Below are 18,433 nucleotides of genomic sequence, written 5' to 3'. Positions count from 1 at the left end.
ATTTGTGAATGGAAACGGGTCAGACAATAAATGCGAATAGATTATGACATTCTGGGTCCATATCGTCCTCCAATTTAACACTTTCCCCTGCCGCTTAACGTCTGTTAGCCCACAAAACAACCCGGTTGTTTGTTACACACGGAGTGACACGGACCGTTTGTAAATTCCTCCCGGAGTCGCGACCGCGGTTTTCCCGGTGAACCTGAGCGCAACGGTGGGGGCACGGGAGTGTGGGGAACAGCGGAACACACACCACTGACTATTGCCGATGATGGAGAGGTTATATACCGGTAGCTTTATGTATTGAGAGGAACTCTTGCCAATTTCGTAAGAGACTCGTCGCCAATTATAATATATTTAAAAGTTATTTGGGGCCATGATGATGATTGATAACCCCTTCTTCCCATTAGACAGCGACCGAGTCACAGCAGTCAGACGTGCAGTGCTCAGGTTCGGTCTGAAAAAAATCAGCCCGATCAACTCGACCGCAGCTAATTCGAATGACACCCGCAAATGGAAACATGCTAAATTTGCTTTGTCTTAATGCGTATTTCTGATAATTCACTTCGCTAATTCGAATAAGTTTATGGAAACATGGCTACTGTGACAGTGTGACAGTGTCTCTTACGATGCGTCCCTCGGTAGCCTCTCCCAGCAGACCTCCGAAGGTGATGACGGGGGACATGCAGGCACAGTACAGGAACAGGAAGGAGGCCACACACTGCAGGCTCAGCCCGTCCTTATAGTCACTCAGGTAGAACGGAATCTTCCTCTTGATGTCCAGGACCAGACCGCCGAATAACCTGGTGGAGTTGTTTATTGTTAAAGATGCAGTGCCATGATTTATTTCCCCCCTAAAACATGATTATCAGCTATTGTGATTATACTAGGAGGAGGATTTTTTTTTCTCCAAAAAAGTGTGCAGAAAGAGTTAAAACTAGGTTTTTATGTCACCACACCCACCAGTTCATTAAGTATGTATGGCTGGTTGTTCAGGTGGGTGGTGACCCAGCTGAAGTTAGCCACACCCACAGTGTTGGGTGAATGGTAAAAGGGGAGGGGATGATTATATGCTGTCATGTAATCACTGTTTTTGGATCGGCACTTTTGACCCAAAAGGTGTCAGCCTCCAGGAAGAAATCCAAAATACAAAGGGAATACATAATTGCTCATAACAACCAGACCAGGGGGTCTAATGAAGTACTGTCAACCTCATAGACACATGAAAACCAGAAAAAGAACAAAACTATGGCACCACCTCTTTAAGATAAGTCGGTCAATATTCTATAAGTGATCATAATTTCTATAGCTTATAGCAGGGGTAGGCAACCTTAGGCACGGGTGCCAACATTGGCACAGGGGAGGGTGATCACTAGCACACTGGCAGAAGTGTGAGAGAATTTATATTTTAAAATCAAATATTGTTTTAAACATGGTCGATTGCATTAAGTCACCCAATTTGCAGCTAATGATCGTTATAACAATGTCCTGTCAATCAAAATATGTCTGAATGTTGATTAAAATGTATGTTGACATGGCACACTGACTATCTAGAAAATAAAAAACACAGCACTTAATTTCAAAAAAGGTTTCTGACCCCTGGCCTATAGTGTTTGTTCAGTAACAGTGTCCATGGCCACTTATCCATAGTCATCACAAACCTTTTTTCTTTCTTTTTTTTGTGGGGCGGTTTTTAGCCCAAGGAGGTTTTTTTTGTCCAAAACAAATACTTGCAATGGATTCATGAAAAACCCCTAGTTAGACCCCTCACATGCTACTTAAAGCAGATTTATACTACACTCTCTCTATTTGTAACCTGTTTACTGTAAATAGCTCTGGATTAAAGTTATACTATGTAACTTTTTTTATAAAACAAATCTTAAAATTGTCCTAACTGTTAAATCGCTAAAGTTTTAGAACCCCCACTCTGTTATTTCAGCTTCTGAAGCCTTCTCTTTATATGTTTTCTATGAGTTGTGAGGGGGGGAGAATTTCCCGGCAAAATTATGTCATCTCCCACATGATACACTACCGGCCAATCACAGCGCCGATCATACACCACCGGCCAATCACAGCGAGTCTTGCTGTCTCTTCAGAAAATAGCTTCCCTTAGCAACTGTGTTTACATTAGTGAAGGAATATTGCATGCTACTACCTCAATCCTGGTCTAAAAATGACGGGAGACGGCTCTATGGATTCGTATCGGCGAGGCGGAGGCGGTCGCGGCGGCCACGGTGGTCCGCGGCGAAAAACGGCCGAAAAAAGCAATACCGCTACTGACCACTAGTTGAGCAGCTTCCACAGTACAGCTTTAAGTGCGTGGGATAAATGTCTGGATTGTAAATCGTAACCCCATCCCTACTCATATGTGCATTACTGTATATTTATGATATATCTGGATACAGCTTTGGAACTGTAAATATGCATTATATTTATGATATATCTGGATACAGGTGTGGTACTGTTATATGCATTATATTTATGATGTATCTAGATACAGGTGTGGTACTGTTATATGCATTATATTTATGATATATCTGGATACAGGTACCTGCCAGTTCTCTGCAGCTCTGGTCCATGGTGTTATAATGTCACAGTGATATGATGGTACTGTATTATACTTAATATTCATGATATAATGGTACATTATGTTTATGATATAATAGTAGTGTTATTAACTCATTATGTTTATGATATAATGGTAGTAGTGTAATTAACTCATTACCTGCCAGTTCTCTGCAGCTCTGGTCCATGGTGTTCAGCATGAGGCTCCTCTTCTACTGGACACAATGTCCCGTTAGGAAGACCTGGAGTCTTCCTCTTCTCCTACAGTCATTATGATAAATAATAATAACAACTATTATTACTGTTCCTCTTGTCCTGCATTCATTCACACACAACCACCACTGTGGTTAGCTTCATTCACTCACACTGCCGCCTAGATCCTTTCGGAACCTCTCCCTCCGCTATATAGCTCCGAGATGAGGTTCCTGGAAACTACAAAACCAAATCGGAAAGTTACGGGGAAAGGTCCGCCGTCATGAACACTTCTTACCTTTGGTGCACATCGCATCCAAAAAGTAATGGTCGGCTTTCCCTCTCTCAGATGTTTACTTGTGTAGTGTGGAAGAAAACCTAAGCGATGGAGTTGAAACAAGAGTTTAAATTGCGGTTTTTGTTTTGTTGTTTTTGTTTTATCTTCTCGCCACCAAGTGGTCGTGGCGAGAAAAAACTAACAGCAATTCAAACTCTTGTTTCAACCCCATCGCTTAGACATTCTAAAAAGGTAAACATCTGGGAGAGGGAAAGCCGGCCTTTACTATTTGGATATGATGTTCCAAATTGCAGTGCAGAGACCCAGCATGGGCCGAGTACATATCATTTTGGGGGATACTTGGCACGAAAAGTGACCAACCTGCGAGGGATGGTCTTGGGGGAGGGGGTTGTACCAACCTGGGAGGGACGGTCTTGGGGGAGGGGGTTGTACCAACCTGGGAGGGACGGTCTTGGGGGAGGGGGTTGTACCAACCTGGGAGGGGACGATCTTGGGGGGCTCTATGCGGATGGAGGGGTCCCACTCCCCTGGGGGTAACACAGTCACCTGGTCCAGGAACTCATCGATGCCGGCCAGAAGGTCACTGCGGTCCTTGGCCTTGTAGGCAACGTCATGGAAGATCTGAGAGAGAGAGAGAGAGAGAGAGAGAGACAGAGAGAGAGACAGAGAGAGAGACAGAGAGAGAGAGACAGACAGAGAGAGAGACAGAGAGTGTGTTTTGTTCAAGTAATAACCTACTCCATTCACCACGGATGACAAACTCAGATGGTGAACATGGGTTTTAAATATTTCAATGCATGTGCTATGCCAATGTATCTAGAATATATGAAAGTTTGTTTTACAGAAATAATTATAATTAATAATAACAAACCTGATACTGTTTTGGGGAGGCTTTATTTGAACTCTATCCACTGGGGAGTCCCTAGTGGATAGAGTGAATTAATGGAACCATTATACACATTATTAGTCCTTATTAAATACCTCATCGGTCATGATGGTCGCCATGGAGCGTCCGATCTCGTGGTACTGTTGGGCCTTCCCATCCGGACCCAGCAGAATGAACAGGAACCTGGAGATAAATAAATAAATGAATAGCACCACATGTATGCATTAAACACATACAGTATATACTGTATGTACATGTTCGTTTAACTCTGAGAGCGTACAGTACGAATGCCTTCCATGAGTTTAACAGTGAGGTAGTGGCTGGTACAGTATGAGGACCTCAGTGAGGTACCTGTGGTGGTCAGTTTCTGCTGCCTGGGAGGGTTGGGGGGGAGTGGACCTAGCGGTGACCACAAGGGTGAGAAGTGAATGGAAGAAGTTCAGGGAACTCATGCCCCTCCTAACATCCAAGGCCCCATCCCTGAAGATGAAAGGGCAGGTGTACTCAGCCTGCGTCAGATGTAGCATGACGTATGGAAGCGAGACATGGGCCCTGAATGTGGAGCATGAAAAGAGGCTGAACAGAGCAGAGATGAGGAGGATCAGACGGATGTGTGGCGTGTCACTGAGGGACAGAAAGACCAGTGCAGAGCTGAGACCGAAGATGGGAGAGGAGGCTATTACGCATGTGGTGAGGAGAGGCAGACTGCGATGGTACGGACACGTAGTGAGGAAGGAAGAGAATGCTTGGGTGAAGAAAGTAATGTCATTTAACGTAGAGGGGACAAGACCCAGCGGCCGGCCTAAGAAGACCTGGCAGACGACCGTGTTGGCTGACATGAAAGCACTCTGCCTCGACCATGGGGTGGCCATGGACCGTTCCCGGTGCAAGAAAGCCAGAGAAGCCAGTCCAACCCAGTGGTGCCTGGAAAGCAGACTTTAACCCATTTAGAACGGGTACACAATTTGTGTATCATTATTTTAAGCTTTTTTAAAAACCTACGTTTCTATGCCAGCAATCTGGCCAGCCATCATCAAAGAAAAGCTCCTTTTCACTTCAACTGGAGCTCAGTTAATTTGTTCTTGAGAGACTACTATATCAGTGGTTCTTAAACCTTTTCATGTGAAGGACCCCCAAAATTATATGTATTTGGCCACGGACCCCCATCTCAAAATATTTAGTTTCAGGGACCACCCAGAGGCAAAATTTGAGTTACAAACGTTTGCTTTGAAAATACATATATTCAAAGATTTGCACACATTTTCATGACTTTTTCAAAAATAGCAGATCTACAAGCTCGCAGCGCGGCACTTGGTGCCGCGCTGTGAGCTTGTATATCTGCTATTTTTCAATAGCTAAAGTTACTAGGGCCCCTCCACCTTGGGCCCTAGTAACTCAGTCCCACTTTCCTCCCCCTTGTGACGCCCCTGATGATGATGATGATGATGATGAGTGTGGTACCTGGTTGGTATGGGGACTTCGGTGAGGCCGCTGAGCAGCACGGCGGGGGACAGGCGGATGAAAGCTACGATGGGTCGCTCCAGGAAGTCCAGCTCCCCCACCAGGACGTTGGAGGCTTCTGCGCCCTCTGGGATCTTCTTCATGAAGTGCATGTCCACCTGCAGGGCAAAAAGACAACAACCTCGGTGTTCGTTTAAAGCAGTGGTTCCCAAACCTTTTAGCCCCTGACCCAAAAGAGAAATTAGACATTTGCCCGGGACCCAAACTAGTGAACCTCAGACTGAATAATGGAGTGAAACGAAATGTCAATTCAGGCTGAGTGTCAGGCTAAGTGCTCTGTACTTAGTAAAAATGATCTGAGGCAGGGACGTGCAGAGAATGTTAGAGAGGCAGGGGCTGAAATTTCTAAAAGGGCCTTTTGGTGGAAATATAAAAAATAGCAGACCTCCAAGCGTCGGCTATTTTCGGTGTGTGATACCACACTGCAGAACTAAGCATAATCAAGTAAATACTGGAGATGTGGCATAGCGGCATGGATTTCTACACAGAGAGGGCAAATCTTTCAACATAAGATGCTGCATTCAAGTTCAGGAGTGTTTGGACAAGGCAATTCTCTTGAATGCTGCCTTCAGGTATCGCATGGAAAGGAGACATTTGCATTTCTTTCACCATAGTAAAACTGCATTTATGGTCTGGAAAGGGCCCTTTTTACAGACGGATAAAAGGGCTCAAGCTCCCTTTGATGTCTACGTATGCCTGACCTGAGGTAACTTTGTATTTGGTCTGCTCTCTTTATGCATCGCATCTCTGTGCCTGAAATAGTTGACCTACAAGCTCACGCGCACGTACCCACGCACGCACACACACACGCGCGCACGCAAATGCACAAAGACAAGGGTATTGTGTTACTTCAAAGCCGACTCTAATCGCAATTCAGACACGGCTTTGATCTATGGAGATTGGCCACAGTGCTTGGGTAAATCAAATGGAAGGATATTAGAATGCATGACATCCTGTATGTCTGTTCCACTCCACTGAAGGTAGTTCCTCCACTGGTCCCTAGAGGGCACTGTATCATTCCTGCAGCTGTTAAGGAGAAGATAAAACACCTGCACACCGTTTTTTAGCTGGTCAGCAGGACCAGCTCTTTAAACAGATTACATTGTCCTGAGACATTCAGGGGACCTAGGGGACCTATTTGCCGATTGGCTGTCCATGTCACATGGTCACCGAGCTCATGATCCATTGGCCAGGCCCTCCAGATCTGTACTGCTGTAATGACATATTTTGTCCAGCAGGGAGCACCATTCCTTCACACTGAGGCGGTGCCTGTGGCCAGCCTGCTTGTGATAAATGAAACAGAAGAAAAGAGAGGTCTATACTTGAGTAAAAGTACAAAAGTATTGGCATCAAAGTACAAAATGTTTGTATGATTGCTTGTAGATCGGCTATCATTCTTTGATTTTCACAAGTCATTGTTGACATCATCATCCATTTAAGCTTTATAATTAGCTTCATACTAACATTAACATTATTTTTCTTCTTTCAATTCTAAACGTAGAGATTAGGTTATGAAAGGAAGGTGATTAGGTGATGAAAACTAGCAAAACTATAGCAGCCATTCACTTTAATCAACGCGATGCATCCAATGTAATTGTGATGAGGATGTCAAACAAACGTTAATCACGTCGTATTTAATTATACTTCATCTGTTACAGATGATTGTCCAAATAAACCGTACGTTATTTAAACTGTGAGCCATTTATAGACAATATGCAGTGTTGCCCTGGGCATCGTTGTAGGCTGTAGTAGGTGATGTGTCACACCATCTGCATACCATCTGCATTAACATATGAACTGAACGAGTATGCAAGTTGTCAATGATTTAACTCTATGACCATGATATGGGCTTTGGTGTGAAGTCATGAAAATATCGTACCCTACACAATTTACAAAAGCAACACAAAGTACATTCATTGATGAGCTGCTTCTTCCTGTCATCTGATCAGTGTCCACACAGTAGATTAATTCGAGTTGCATTTTAATATCAAATGAAACAGAGCAAAAACGATGTGCTGAATGAACCAATGCGAGTCTTTGAGAATTACAGTTAGTATCTTCACAAATAATGAGCACATTTCTAGAGACACGGTAACACATTCATTGTACTAAATGACAAGAAAGCATATATTTAGAACGATATGTAGCAGTGAAATACCACAAGATTTTGGAAAATGCCTACAATCAATACACTTATTTGAACACCTTGGTTACATTAAGTTCTGCATAATGCGTACTTTCTGCTTTTGGTACATTTCAATACAAATACTTTTTATACTTGTACTCAAGTAAATTTTGAATACAAGTCTTCCACTTGTATGATACTTAAGTAAAGAATGCGAGTACTTTTCCCACTACTGCCTAATAAGCATGCTAGTTTTAGTAAAATCAGACATCACAGATAGATTTATAGAGTAATAGGCTATATGGCAACTGTAAACTTAGCAGGAGTCCTCCAGGCTATGGGGGAAAGTAGCTGTTGGAAAAAGTACTCAAATGTTTTACACTTGTTTTTTTAAAAGTATCTTAAAAGTATCAATACTGCACTGTAGATGTACTCAGTTATAAGTAAAAGTCACACACACACACACACACACACACACACACACACACACACACACACACACACACACACACACACATACACGGGGGGGGGGGGGTGACAAAATTCATAGATCTAGAACACAGACTTCATAGATATAGAACACAGAATATGTACAGTACAGTACAGTGAGGTACAGTATACAGTACAGTAAAGTACAGTAAGGTAATACGCAGTTATTACTGTTGTTTGAGCACGCCCGAGTTTTTTCAAAACTTTTTTTTTCCAAAAAACATTTTTTTCCAAAACTTTTTTTTTTTCAAAAATTTTTTTTTTTTTTTTTTCAAAAAACATTTTTTTTTCATCTGACCAGCTTATATATTGACTGTGTCAATTCTTGTTTAAGCTCCAAAAACATACTTTTATTACTGTCACAAACGTTTTGGCAAATATTTTTCATAAAAACATAAAAACAGTGTGTGGGTGTTTTTAGGTTCTCCTTGATGTCCATCACCTGGCCTAAATACAGGCTTAAGATGAGCTCACTCCTTCTCTGTGAAGTGGTAAATACTCCTGCTGTTTTTGACATTGTTGAATATCATTAAAACCTTGTTATGTTCAAAACTGGTACTTTTTGAGAAGCTTGTAGATCGGCTATTTTGCGCTATTCATCGTACAGGAAGTACGTAGGGCTTAAGCAGGGCCGGACTGGGACATAAATTCAGCCCTGGTAACTTGGCCCAGACCGGCCCACCACGACCGGCGCGAACGGAACATCTAGATCAAGATCTACAAGTCCACAACGCATCGAGGCAGCGGCACGTTTTGGGCTTGTGTTGGGTGGGACTCACAGAAGCCAGTGATTGGGCTACTAGGCCAGCATTCAGGTGATAGACAAGCCAGAATAGTGGGCCAGTCATGTGATGTCTCTCTGTGGGCCGGTAACCTAGCATCACCAGGCTTTCTCGGGGGAAACCCTGGTGTTTGTTTACAACGAGTGGTTTGATCCGGTCTAGACGTAAACCACGAGCAGAAGACTCAACATGGTAACAGCCGCATGCTGAAACAATGGCCACATTTGGAGACATCACAGGGTATACAACGGGTATACACAACTGGACATCAATGATGACTGTTCTGCCCAACGGGCACCGGTCTGGTATAACATAACACGATAGAACACACCACTGCGTGCATGCATGCATGCACACGTTTGTGAGTGCGCGCGTGTGCATGGATTTTCAAATGAGGTTCCGTGGTCGAATACATATAAATCTGGGGATCCTGGTTTTTGATTGATTGAGAGTTAAGGGGAAACCTTGAAATCTGACAGTTTGAGAAACACTGCCTTACGGTCAGTGTTGGGTGTAACAGCGGTATAACTAACGGCGTTACGTAACAGCGTTAGTTTTGGTGGTAACGAGTAACCTACCTTTTATAATATAGTTAGTTACTTAGTTACATTTTTAAAAAACTAAACCTGTTATTATTTAAAAAAATGTCCCATTTTCACTGTTCATTTTGTTGGCACCGATAAAAAAAGAAGACCCGACACCCCCCGTCTCACATTTTCTCCTTATTCTGTCAACAAATTACACGTGTGAAAGGGGTGTGTGGCTGTCTGTCTGCCTGTCTGTCTGTCAGGTGTCAGCAATGACAATCACCATTCATGACAGAAACCTTTATTTATTTTGATTTATTTATGTATTTATTTATTTTTGCCAATTGCCACCCCTTTGTTTTTAGTTTAGTTTAGTTTTAATTAATTATTATATTTGTTCTGTCTGGCTGGCTGGCGTCTCGCAATTTGTTATAATGCAAAAGAAAAAAAGACTGGCTGTGTGTCTGCATGTAAGTTTGCATGTATAACTAACAAGTTACTTCAAAATGTAACGATACCCAACACTGGTTACGGTACATGTCAGTCATTTAGGGTTACCTTGCTCAGGTCCTCCGCTCCACTCTTTATGTCTGTCTGGGCAGGAGGCTGGGGAGAGGTGGCTGAGAGAGAGAGAGAGAGAGAGAGAGAGAGAGAGAGAGAGAGAGAGAGAGAGAGAGAGATCATATATTGTCTTTATTTGCTGGCCAATAAAAAAACGATCTGTGATCAGCGACCTTTAGCTTCCAACGGCAGTTTGTAACTGGAACAATTCTATTGATTTTGAGGAGACCGTTCTAATGTCACAGTCAGTCTGTCTGGAAAACAAAATGTATTTCACTCATAGGGCCCTGTTTTGTCCATGTTAAACCCCTTATCCCTAAACTTCTTTGCCTTTTTTTACTATTTTGAAAAACATCTTTAAATTGTTCAAATAGCTGATCTACAAGCTCACAACGTATCGTAGATCGGCTATTTGAAGTATTTTAAAATGTTTTTCATAATAAGTTTAGGGATAAAGGGGTTTAGCATGGACAAAGATAGGGCCCAAACTGTCAAATAAACCCTTTTCTCTGTTTACAGTTGAGGAGACAAACATGTGAGCTTTTACATTGGCTATTTTAAAGTCTTAGATTTTGTTTAAAATGTTCAGCTATAATGGCATAGCCTAGAATCAGACAAATCCGCCAGTCAATTGTGGCCCCGCTCAATTATTGTGATCCATTTCCTGACCCCAAAAAGTTGGGTGACCAATCAGGGCCCAGTTGAAGTGGTCAGTTACTCACTGGTCAGTCAGATAGGAGGTTGCTACAGTGGTCAGTTACTTACACCTACCGGTCAGTTAAAAGGAGTATGCTACTGTACAGTGGTCAGATAGGACGTTCCTACAGTGGTCAGATAGAAGCTACACTGGTCAGATACTCTACAGCAGGGGTCTTCAGGGTCCAGGACCCCAAGGCGGTCCTCAGTTACTACAGAGGGGCTGACAAAACCTTGTGTGATAGGATACATCTTTTAAATGAACAACTTGAACCCTCGCATCCCTATTCTGAGGAAAACTTTAGCCAAAAATAGCAGATCTACAAGCTCTCAACGCCTCGCGCTGCAAGGCGTTGAGAGCTTGTAGATCGGCTAGGCAAATAGGTTTGGTGTAGAGGTAAAAAAAAAGATCAGACCAAGTATATAGTGAAAGTTCAAATTTACTAAATATTGCCGATTTAAGTGGTTAAATGCTTGAAAATACACATTAACATGAATCCAACAGACTGATAACAGTGCTGTCAAAAGTCGATGAAAATCTTCAACACAATTTTATACAATATGTGGGGGTCCCTGCTTTATCTCCCTCTCAGCTAAGGGGTCCTTGGCCTGAAAACGTTGAAGACCCCTGCTCTACAGTGGTCAGTCAGATAGAGGGTCACATACTCACCGCCGCCCAGAAGGGGCTCAGACTGCTTCCTGGCCCCCTCAGCCAGGGACAGCACCATGGGCAGCAGGTGGCTCTTCTTCTTGTCGTGCTGGTGGTGATGTCTCTTCAGCAGAGCCTCTCGCACCCTGACCCTCACACTGTCGTCCAGCTCATGAGACGCCTCCTGGTGGTCAAGGACCATATCTGAAACGCATGCACGCATGGATTAAAATCGTCTGCTAAATGCCTAAACTGTTAACTGTAAACACACATTTGCGTATTAATGTGCGGAATCTGTGTGTATGTGTGTGCGTCCCCGCATATGTCCATATCCCGCATATCCAGAACCGTCCCGAAAGCTGGACTTGAAACCTGCCGTGACGGATTGCAGTGCCAAGCGGGACCAGCGGTTTCCCTGAACCCGAAAATCTACAAAATACTAATAATTTTTAAAAAATCGCACCCGTGTGAAGTGAGCGTGATGCGTTGTGAGCTTGTACAGTAGATCGGCTATTTTGGGAAAGGAGATTTTGGCGTAGATGCAAAAAGATCGCACCAAGGACAAGTGCAACTCAGATGTGTTTTACCTGTTAGACTGAGGTGATGTTGATCACTTCCAAACATTATCACAGTATTCTGAGGCACCCCTGGACTGACGTCACGGCACGCTCGGCACTCTGCACTGAGGGTTACTTGTTATATTTTGCTCCTGCGTGTTCAATTCCTAATCAGGTCGTCGTCGTCGTTTGCGATGTGGTAAATCCTTGTGCTCCTTGTGTAATCCCAAGTTATCCAAGTATTTCCAGTCTTTGTGTACTTTGTATGCTAGAGCTTTATCTCTTAGTGCAGTGGTTCTCAACGTGTGGGTTTGGGGGTCGCGGCCTGAAAAGGTTGAGAACCACGAGTGGTTACCCCTAGTTTCTAAAACCCCTTGCATCATTCTGCATGCAAGTCCTACATCGCCATATCCACACCTTGCCATAAATAGTATACAATATGTATATTGTATACTATATGTACTATAGTGTACTATAGTGTACTTGTGTGGGACTGCAGATCTCCTCTCCTCCCCATGAGGACTCTGACTTGCTAAGTCAATTCCTTCCTTTTCTCCTTACTAGTCCTCCTCCTACCTCATAATCAATCACACTTACTGTACGGGGAAAAGACGCGCTTTGATTGGCCAGTAGTCACTTTGAGTGGCAGCGTGCCTTCTGCACTTCTGCCCTCCCTTTTTTACAATGAACTGCAGCGACCAATGAGGTGTCTCGGTTTTTATATCCACGAGTCAGTCTGTTCAGTGTGTGGTAATTAATTAATGAGATAAATATAAAAATGGTATTAGGCATTAAATAAATAAATAAATAAATAAATAAATATAAAAATGGTATTAGGCATTAAAGAGATAAATGTCAGCTGGTGCAGTGTGCCATATGTCACTTAAGATAACTATATTACAATCACGCACTCGACTAATGACTCCCATTAAGTTTTCCCCCAATAAACATTAGTCTCATGTGACAGCGAGGTGTGTGTGTGTGTGTGTGTGTGTGTGTGTGTGTGTGTGTGTGTGTGTGTGTGTGTGTGTGTGTGTGTGTGTGTGTGTGTGTGTGTGTGTGTGTGTGTCCACCCCACCCAGCAGATTATCCATCATGTGTCTTATTAAGTTTGTTAGCAAAACACAACCGCCAGACATCCTTACTGAGATCTGTCTGTTTTACCTCAATGAATATAATACACTGGTAGAGAGAGAGAGAGAGAGAGAGAGAGAGAGAGAGAGAGAGAGAGAGAGAGAGAGATGGAGGGAGGGAGGGAGTAATGAGTGTGGAAAGAAGAAAACAAGTTTAGGTCTATACACCAACTAAAGATAATTGAGCCACAATAAAATGTTTTCCATGTAATGTAATGTATCTGTTCAATATCATTGACACGTTAAAAATAAAATAAATGTATTATGGACGGACGGACGGACGGACGGACGGACGGACGGACATAAACATAGACTAACCTCGCGTCACCAGGTTTTCTCGGGGGAAAGCCTGGTATTCGTTTACAACGGGCCGTTTCATCCGGTCTAGGCGGAAACCACAAGCAGAAGAAGCGGCGTCGCTTTGTTTTGGTTCCTCCCGCTTGTTTCCCCACTCCCTATTAAAATGCTCGAGTAGCCTAGTGTAGTCTTGCCAGTCGCTATGAGTTGGACTAAAAGATGTATATACCGAATTAAACGAATAAACAAATTCTCCAAAAGCAAAACTACCCCGCATCAAGGAGTTTATTAGGTAGGCCCTAAAAGTATGCCCTTGAGTGCAGGGAAATTATTTTGGGTTAAAACTGAATCCGGTTTGATCTTTCCGGCCAAATTGTAGCCCTTTGAGGACTACAACATGACGTAGAGTGGTTACCGCTCCCGACCGGATCAAACTCTGAAAAGTGAAGGGATACCAGACTAGACATAGTCAGACAGACAGACAGACAGACAGACAGACAGACAGACAGACAGACAACCTGCTATCTCCTCGATGCAGTCAGCTCTCATGTCCAGCATGACGCTGCCGTTGATCAGACAGGAGCGCAGCTCAAACAGACTGTGCAGCGACAGCGTTGCTACGTAGGGCTTACTCCACCTCTCTCCTCCGTCCTCTACGTCCTCCTCGAACTTCAGCCACCTGAGAGAGAGAGAGAGAGAGAGAGAGAGAGAGAGAGAGAGAGAGAGAGAGAGAGAGAGAGAGAGGTCACAGGAAGCTCTCCACCATGTCCTTTTGCTTCTTTCTTCTTTAGCGAGTAGTGAGAAAGGTAGGTGTTTCTGCAGCACATCGATAAGGGAAGAGTTGAGTCAAACGTAAAGTAGCTCCAGGACAAATATTCACCACCAATGTAACCATTAAACCAGGGGTCTTCAACGTTTTCAGAAAGAGAGAGAGATGAAGCAGGGACCCCCACGACCTTATCATAGATTCCATACAGTATAGTTTCATCGTTTGACATCAGTGTATTTTGGATTCATATAAATTTGTGTTTTCAGATATTTAACCTTGAACCGTCAATACTTACTAAACTTGACCTTTTACTCTGTACTTAGTCTGCTCTTTTTTCCCCCTCTACACCAAACCTCTTTGCCAAAAATAGCCGATCTACAAGCTCACAACGCCTTGCAGCGCGAGGCATTGTGAGCTTGTAAATCTGCACGCCGGTAAGTTTAATGCAGTTAATATTGGTGTCCAATGTGTTAAAACACCCTGTTGTGACACTAAAGCGTTTGTAAACGCTGTCCAGGTGTGAACTTGACAAACTTGTTTGGCAGCAATGCATGTCCGTGTGCGTGAGAGGCGTGGCCCTGCTCAGGAAAGATGGACCGCGTCGACCTGCGTGACCAGAGCAATAGACCAAGGGTCTTCAACAGGGGGTCCGGGACCCCTAGAGGTTCCTCAGAGTTACTACAGGGGGTCCTCCAAATCTTTGTGTGATAGAAACGTTTTAATATTAACCACCCTAGTGTCCATATCCTGAGAACTTTAGCCAATAAGAACAGATCTACAAGCTCACAACGCCTCGCAGCGTTTACGCCTCTGCAATTTTTGGCAAAGAGGTTTGGTGTAGAGGGGAAAAAGGGCAGACCAAGTAGAGAGTCAAATGAAAACACAAATGGACATGAATCCAAAATACATTGATGATTCTGCTGTCAAACGATATGGAAAACTATATGGAATCTATGAAAAGGTTGTGGGGGTCCCTGCCTCATCTCTCTCTCAACTAAGGGGTCCTTGGCCTGAAAACGTTGGAGACCCCTGCAATAGACCAAACACTGGTCTCTGGCGTCTGGCCTGGCCTGTCTCACCTCTGACCCGGTGGTCTCCTTCCACTCTGCATCCCTCTTGTACTTCATACAGATCTTTACATGACTGTCTCCTTCAGGGTCAGGGTCAGGGTCAAGGTCAAGGTTAGGGTTAGGGTAGGTACAGTAAGGGTCAGGGTCAGGGTCAAGGTTAGGGTTTACCTGGCTGTCTCCTTCCACTCTGCATCCTTGCCGTCCTTCACACAGATCTCGTCCAGCTCGGTGAACAGCTCGTGCGCGACGTGCTCGGCGTCCTCCTCCGTCCCCAGGATGAACTGGACCCGCTGGGAGGGAGTGTCTATAGATGGAGGGGCGGAGCCAACAGAGAACACCTTAACACTCCACCTTAACACTCCGCCATGCAAGCGTTTGTTGTTACGAAGGAACATTATTTCACTTGCAGTAAAAATCCCGGGTTTAACAAAGGGAAACAACACGAAGCGACACAAACTACCCTGCAACAGAACAAGGGGATTCTTGGGACCTTTGCCGCGTGTCACTCCCCATCTCCCCTCCTGTTTCCTGTCAGTCTACTGTCCTATCAATAGGCATAAAAGCCCCAAAAAACAAATCTTTAAAAAAAAGGAAAAAAAATCGCTGGTGCATTTTTCACAATACCCATTATTTTACATGAATGTGTTTTTTGAGAACTTCTCTACAACACTATTAATGTAAAAGAAAAGCATATATTTCTCTAGTTCAGAGCCTTGGGGGAACCACTGTTCATGGTCCATTTGTACCCTCTCTGAATTAAAACCCATTTGGGCCTGGAACCCAATTGTGTAACTATAGATTTTAAAAACTTTTACCATTATTTTATGCTTTAACTATGAAAAAATAGAAGACATACAAGCTGTGCTATTTCAAAAAATCATAACAATTTGAGCACATCTATTTTGACCCGATTCTATATGTCTCCTAAATCCTTACTGGTTCTGAAAATGCTATGTTCTATATCAGCGGTGCTCAAACTTTTTCATGCCAAGGACTCCCAAAATGATATGTATTTGGCCACAGACCCTCATCTCAAAATGTTGATTTCCAGGCCCCCCCAGAAGCTAAATTTGAGATGCAAATGTTCGCTTTAAAAATAGATATAATCAAAGATTTGCACACCTTTTCACAACTTTTCAAAAACACTTGCTGTGAGCTTGTATATCTGCTATTTGTCAATAGCTAATGTATAAAATAATGGTGCCATGGCATTGTCCCCAAAATGATTCCAGGTTTAACACTGTGTACCAGGAGTACAACCACACACGCACGCACGCACGCACGCACGCACGCACGCACGCACACATGCAAGGATACATGCGCGCAGCCATCTGTACATGCTGATGAGATGAACAGAGCTGTTCTCTGGAATCTAATTAGTGTGCTTGTCAATGCCGTTAGCCCTGGGCCATGTGTTTGTGTGTGTGTGTGTGTGTGTGTGTGTGTGTGCGTGCAGGCGTGTGTGCGTGTGTGCGTGCGTGTGTAAAAGAACAGGACTTGTAGTAGGATTATGTGTTCCATCGACCACTGTAGCTCCAACAGGGAGGAACATACAGATTGAGGTTAAACATTTTGTGTTACAGTTACTTTGGGTGGCTGAGTGGCAGTGAGCCCACTGCTGCAGAGGTTGAGGGGTTCAGCTGGGTCACCACCAGTGTTGGCAAGTTACTTTTAAAAGTAACTAGTTACTTTACTAGTTACGTTACTAAATTATAAAAGTATAGTTACTAGTTACTGTACTTTAAAAAGTTAATAATAAAAACTAAGCAGTTACACTCTTATTTTGAATTTCTCCGACCGAAAGTATAACGCTTATAGGAGGGACGCTCTTATTTTTTTGAAGGCCGACCGGCTAGGTCAACTAGGTTATGCGTTTACTTTCGTTTGACTTGACACAACACTACTGGCGTTAGCTTGACGAACATGCTAAAAGTCACTGCAAATCAGTCGCAACACGGAGTTCGGCGGCAATCAGACGAATGGACATAATCAGCAGGGGCGTCAATTGGGTATGGCAGGGGTATGCAGCTGCCATACACTGGGTCTAGGGGGGAAAATAAAAGCTACTTTTAAATATAAATGAATGTCTCTTTGTCTATCTGCGCTGGTTATTATGTTGTTAAATTACAGTAAAATAACTACAAATGCAAAATTTAACATAATGGTCACTTTAACAACTTGTATTCTCCCCAGCTTGACAAAATGGTATATCACCAGGTTCCGCAGGTCAGCTGCACAGGTGCAATACATTATTGTTAATTGTGGCACGTTTACTAGTAACATGCTAAGTTTAGCTGCACTTGAAAACCATTCCAGGCTGCCATATCCAGCCCAAGAAACCGTAGAAACCTGTGTAAAAAACTGACAAAAGTCTTTTTTTCTTTTCTTTTTTTTCAGACAATGTGAAAATAACCGATCTACATGCTCACAACGCCTCGCAGCGCGAGGCGTTGTGAGCATGTAGATCTGCTATTTTCACAATAGAACCGTGTTATCCAAAATGTAATGCCTATTTTCCATGAGGACTCCCATCTTTGCCATACCCTAGCTTTTGCTGAACTGACGCCACTGATAATCAGCCAGGCTTTTCATACAGAAGGCTTTACCATGTGAGGGGGGGTTCTCTGACTCCTCGCTGGGCTGGCTGACGATGCTGGACGGTCTCTTGTCTCTCCTGCGGTGACGCGAGCGGTGACGATGAGCCTGTCTGGGAACACGCATCCCCACGCAGAGTGACCTGTGAGCTGAGAGAGAGAGAGAGAAGAGTTAATGACTTCAGCATCCCTTTTCTGGAAGAAACATTTGGCAAAAAAAGATCTACAAGCTCAGCAATGGTGTTGAATGTGGTGTGTTGTGAGCTCATATGTTGGCAATTCTTGGTGGTGGCAGAGCTGTTGTGTAACATGTGTGACTTTTTTTTACGTTTTTCACACTTTTAGAGCATATTCGTTGTCATCATATGGGCATATATACCTAACACTAGATGCAAAAAAAAAGAGGAAATAAGTCGTGAGTTTGTTGCATTAACTCAACTCTGTCTAACCCGAGTTTCCTGAGCTATCAGACTTAATGCAACATTAGGTCTGTTGCATGAATGAAATAGAATATCAGACCAGAGGAGGGCAGAGCACTGTGTGTCTCAGCCAGCGCTCCAATGCCTAAAAATAACATTCGACATTCAATGGCCTAAAGATGAAGGTTAGCTTCAGGAGGAGACACTGTTTAGTAGACAGTCTCTGCTCTGCCAGAGACAGACAGACAGACAGACAGACAGACAGACAGACAGACAGACAGACAGATAAAGCGCATCCTCCTC

The 18,433-nt window shown here is 43.5% G+C and overlaps 1 protein-coding gene across 1 annotated transcript in view; it reads right to left on the bottom strand.

Moving 5' to 3' along the window:
• LOC308286937 (electroneutral sodium bicarbonate exchanger 1-like) overlaps nt 1-18,433 on the bottom strand; it is a gene marked incomplete at both ends in the record, with an annotated part of 36,370 nt that overhangs the window by 13,742 nt on the left and 4,195 nt on the right. Inside the window, 10 exons of the mRNA XM_080728059.1 lie at nt 629-803; nt 2,726-2,826; nt 3,530-3,676; nt 4,037-4,124; nt 5,403-5,560; nt 9,944-10,005; nt 11,313-11,495; nt 13,797-13,957; nt 15,286-15,421; nt 17,724-17,861. Of these exons, the coding sequence (XP_080584185.1) occupies nt 629-803; nt 2,726-2,826; nt 3,530-3,676; nt 4,037-4,124; nt 5,403-5,560; nt 9,944-10,005; nt 11,313-11,495; nt 13,797-13,957; nt 15,286-15,421; nt 17,724-17,861 (1,349 nt within the window). The remainder of the gene's footprint in view (nt 1-628; nt 804-2,725; nt 2,827-3,529; nt 3,677-4,036; nt 4,125-5,402; nt 5,561-9,943; nt 10,006-11,312; nt 11,496-13,796; nt 13,958-15,285; nt 15,422-17,723; nt 17,862-18,433) is intronic.

The sequence above is a fragment of the Nannobrachium achirus genome, assembly GCF_963921795.1.
Source record: "Nannobrachium achirus genome assembly, chromosome: 6".
NCBI lineage: Eukaryota > Metazoa > Chordata > Actinopteri > Myctophiformes > Myctophidae > Nannobrachium > Nannobrachium achirus.
Note: the sequence above shows the minus strand (reverse complement) of the source record. Positions and strands in the feature narration are given on the sequence as shown.